We start from the raw sequence: 3,640 nt of genomic DNA, 5'->3' as shown, positions 1-3,640 counted from the left end.
GGGATATATCATATCGTGACCCCTCTGTCATGATATGTATCGTATCACCAAATTCTTGCCAATACACAGCCCTACTATTTGTTTCAAAAAAGAAAACCTATTCTGGATTTGTCTTTAAAGAGAGGGCAGAGTTAAGAGATGCTCTGGAATTATAAATGAAAGTGTCATCAGCGTACGGTAGGGGTATAACAATACATCGATCTATATCGATATATTGATATGAATGGTTCATGATTCAGTTATATTGAGGCAAAATGAAATATCAGTCTATATCGTTATCATATGCCCATCTAACACAGTCATTGTGTTAGATGGGCATATGATATTGCATTATCGATCGCAGACATGTAAATTGAACTGAATCGAAATCATATCATGACAGACTTCGTGATATCGAGAAATATTGAATTGTCATCCAAACATGTTGATGTAATCATATCGTGATAAGATAGTGATTTACACCCTTAGCGTACAGATGGGTGTGAACCTGACATTTACTTACAGAATTCGTTTCATTGTAAAGGCGTAAGAGAGTTGGACCAAGTCTGCTAACTGGCTTGAATTGATATAGTGCCTTATCAAGTCCACTTGGACCCCAAGGCGCTTCACAAAGACAACGACTGAAATGGCTGGACAGGGAATCGAACCGGCGACCTTCCAGTTCCAGGACGACGCCCCTAACCACTCCAGCACAAGTATGGAGCCTTGGGGAATGCCTTTGTGGATAGATATTGGGTCTGACAGGTGACCCTCTGCCCTCACTGTGTACTTTATACACCCACAGTGGTACCTTCTGAACCAAGCTATGCAGCTCTCTGACACACTGACATTTCTTAGTTTTTCTATCAGTACTGAGTGTTTTGGGGTTCAGTTCTCAAAACTGGAATTTAAAATACAGGTCATAACAGCATTAGCTATCTGTTAAGTAGGGTTGGACARTGTTGGCAAAAACAAAATTATTGCAATTAATTGTGGTATTTAGCCGATAACGATTAATCCCCTGGAGTCCCTGGACGCCTGCTTGTTCTAGTCACGTGACCAATTTAAATCACTCTAGTGGGAAAGATTAGCTCTCTGTAAAAATCTGTTCCAAATTGTGTCAAAAGTGCAGACTTTATACATACATGTTTTAATTGTTTTGATAGACCAAGTAAAACTGGAGTTTTGATAACTAAATTACAGAACTTTAAAAATATAGTTTGTTATATTCGAAGAGAAGAGAAGAGGAGCATTGAGCGGACTGACCGGGAAAATCTCCAGCCTGGCGTCATTAATCCTATCAATTGTGAAGTACCAAAAAATAATCRATTACAGTTTTTCTGAAGATTAACTGCACATGATGGGCGGCTGTGATGGAGTGGTTAGGGAAGTCGTTCCATTACCAGTTCAGTCCCCTGTTCCAGCTGTCTCAGCCATTCTGTCCTGGGGCAAGACACTTCACCTGCCTTGCCTACTGATGGTGGTCAGAGGGTCCGGTGGCACTGATGCATGGCAGCCCCGTCTCTGATGGTGGTAAGCTACACTGTAGCCACAGCTGCCCTGGGGCACGCTGACAGTGTGTGAATGTGTGTGCACGGTGAAGTGTAAAGCGCTTTGGGGTACATATGACATGATAAAGTGCTATGTGTCATTTACAATATGATTTTGCCCAACACTACTGTTAAGGTAAAACAGAATTGCACCTTCCTAATTGATTCCACTGTGCATCATTTTATCCATAGATCCATGGCAAAGTGGCTGAAGGACTACCTAAACTTTGGCAGCAGGCGTGACCCTCCTCAGCCCCCGAGGCCAGATTACACAGAAAGTGAGATTTTAAGGGCCTACCGAGCTCAGAAGGAGCTGGATTTTGAGGATCCATACCAACACTTGGACAAGGAGCACCAGAATGGTGGTTTCACTTCTTGTACTGCAACAGTGAGCCTTCCCTCTTTTCCTGCATTTGGTTCTGTGCTGCCGAACGGTGTGGAGGTATACGTCTATAATGTTGCCTGTGTTCAGTTTGTTTTGTTCCGAGCCCCATACGTCACCACATCACATCATCTTTTTTAGATAAGCTTAGGTTGTGTGGTTATTTATCCATGTTCAACATGAACTCAAACACAGTTCTTTTGGTTTGAATTTGTTTTAATTGCGTGTGTTATGTTCAGGTGAAAGTCGTGTCTCCCAAACACAGACTAATTAAAGTGGACTCTCAGGAGTTTGGGCGCTGTAAAATTCCTCTAAGTCCGGTCACTGTTCAAGAAGAAACTGTAAGCACTTTTTTGTGTTTTATTTTCCACTTAATTATTTTTTGTGCTATTTCTCTTTATTTATTCACTCATCTTCATATCCACTTTTTAAAGCTGCAACTTTACTTTGGGGCTCMGATCATTTATAAAATGACTTGTGGTCTGTTTGATGCTCTTTTATTTGTTTCTCTCAAGGTGGTTCCCTCTGCCCCAGCAGCATCCGATGCTGAAACGGACTACTCTGATCCATTTGATGCACGTCCAGAGCCAGCAGCTGGAAGAAACTGGGAGCTGAAATCTCCACYGACAGACTGCTGCAGCTACATGGAACCATTTGAGGCCCAGCGGATTATTTCAGGTTTAATACAGATTTTTATTTCAAATGGAAAAGTATTATTAGTGCTAGCCTGTGTGTGCTATTGATCTAAACTCTGCTACATGTGCATCTCTGTTCAGAACTGCAACACAGCGGTCTGACGAACAGGTCTGCAAGTGGAGACKGTGGGCAGTTGTATGATAACCCGTACGAGGAGAAGAACCGTCACCGCCATCAAACTGTTCCTCCATCACAACAACAAACGCAGAAGGTTGACRGCGGACTCGGCGTAATAGAAATCAAGGAGAGCAGACTTCCTCAGGATGACGAGAGGCCGGCTGATGAATACGACCAGCCGTGGGAGTGGAAGAAAGACAACATCTCCAAAGCTCTCGCAGGTTATCTGGTTTTCCTGACATTACATTTTTTGTGTTTTTTGTTTTGTTTGTTATCAAACATTTTATTTTTTATTCATAAGCTCTTCATTTTTTCTGTCTGGCTATAGTTCAGTTCGAAGGAGTAGAAAGGGAGCGCTCGCGATCTCAGACAGAACAGACCAGGTTTATGAAGACGGGCTCTTCATCCATACCTTCTGATTCGACGACGCTCCGTCTCGTTGGTGACACTCCTCCTCTGCTGGGGGAAAGAGTGGATCCATTCCTGCCTCTGGAGAAGCAAGTGTAAGTGAGAGCTCGGCTTTAAACAGTTGTTTCTCTGTTTCAAATATAATTTTTCACAAGAAAAATAATGGCAGCTAAAGCTCAGGTGTTRGTATTCTAACTTAAATCATGTTTTTTTAAAGGGTTGACGGTGTCAACAAGACAAAATTTGAGTTTGTTTTGCTTTTAAAGCAAAATTTAACATTTGATGAATAACCTGAATAACAAATAGTTCATTTGAAAACATAAYGTTGATTTTAATAACAAATCACTCAGTAAACTTCAAATGGTTCAAAATTCTGCTGCCCGCATCATCACCAARCAACCTCATTTCACCACATCACCCCAGTTTTACAACAACTCCACTGGCTTCCAGTCATATTCAGAATTCAATTTAAAATCCTGTTGTAGACGTTCAAGGCCATCCACAACCT

The 3,640-nt window shown here is 41.7% G+C and overlaps 1 protein-coding gene across 3 annotated transcripts in view; it reads left to right on the top strand.

Annotated features, from left to right (window-relative positions):
* The window catches only part of shda (Src homology 2 domain containing transforming protein D, a), a 17,969-nt gene that overhangs the window by 2,681 nt on the left and 11,648 nt on the right, over positions 1-3,640 (top strand). The window contains exons 2-6 of one of the 3 annotated variants that reach the window (XM_014023551.1): positions 1,722-1,917; positions 2,151-2,252; positions 2,427-2,589; positions 2,688-2,945; positions 3,053-3,227. In XM_014023551.1, the coding sequence (XP_013879005.1) occupies positions 1,726-1,917; positions 2,151-2,252; positions 2,427-2,589; positions 2,688-2,945; positions 3,053-3,227 (890 nt within the window). In that variant the 5' untranslated portion in view covers positions 1,722-1,725. Of the gene's footprint in view, positions 1-1,721; positions 1,972-2,150; positions 2,253-2,426; positions 2,590-2,687; positions 2,946-3,052; positions 3,228-3,640 lie in introns of all 3 variants that reach the window. The other 2 variants (XM_014023550.1, XM_014023552.1) reach the window with 2 other exon arrangements.

The sequence above is a fragment of the Austrofundulus limnaeus genome, unplaced genomic scaffold (genome assembly GCF_001266775.1).
Source record: "Austrofundulus limnaeus strain Quisiro unplaced genomic scaffold, Austrofundulus_limnaeus-1.0 Scaffold376, whole genome shotgun sequence".
Lineage (NCBI taxonomy): Eukaryota > Metazoa > Chordata > Actinopteri > Cyprinodontiformes > Rivulidae > Austrofundulus > Austrofundulus limnaeus.
Note: the sequence above shows the minus strand (reverse complement) of the source record. Positions and strands in the feature narration are given on the sequence as shown.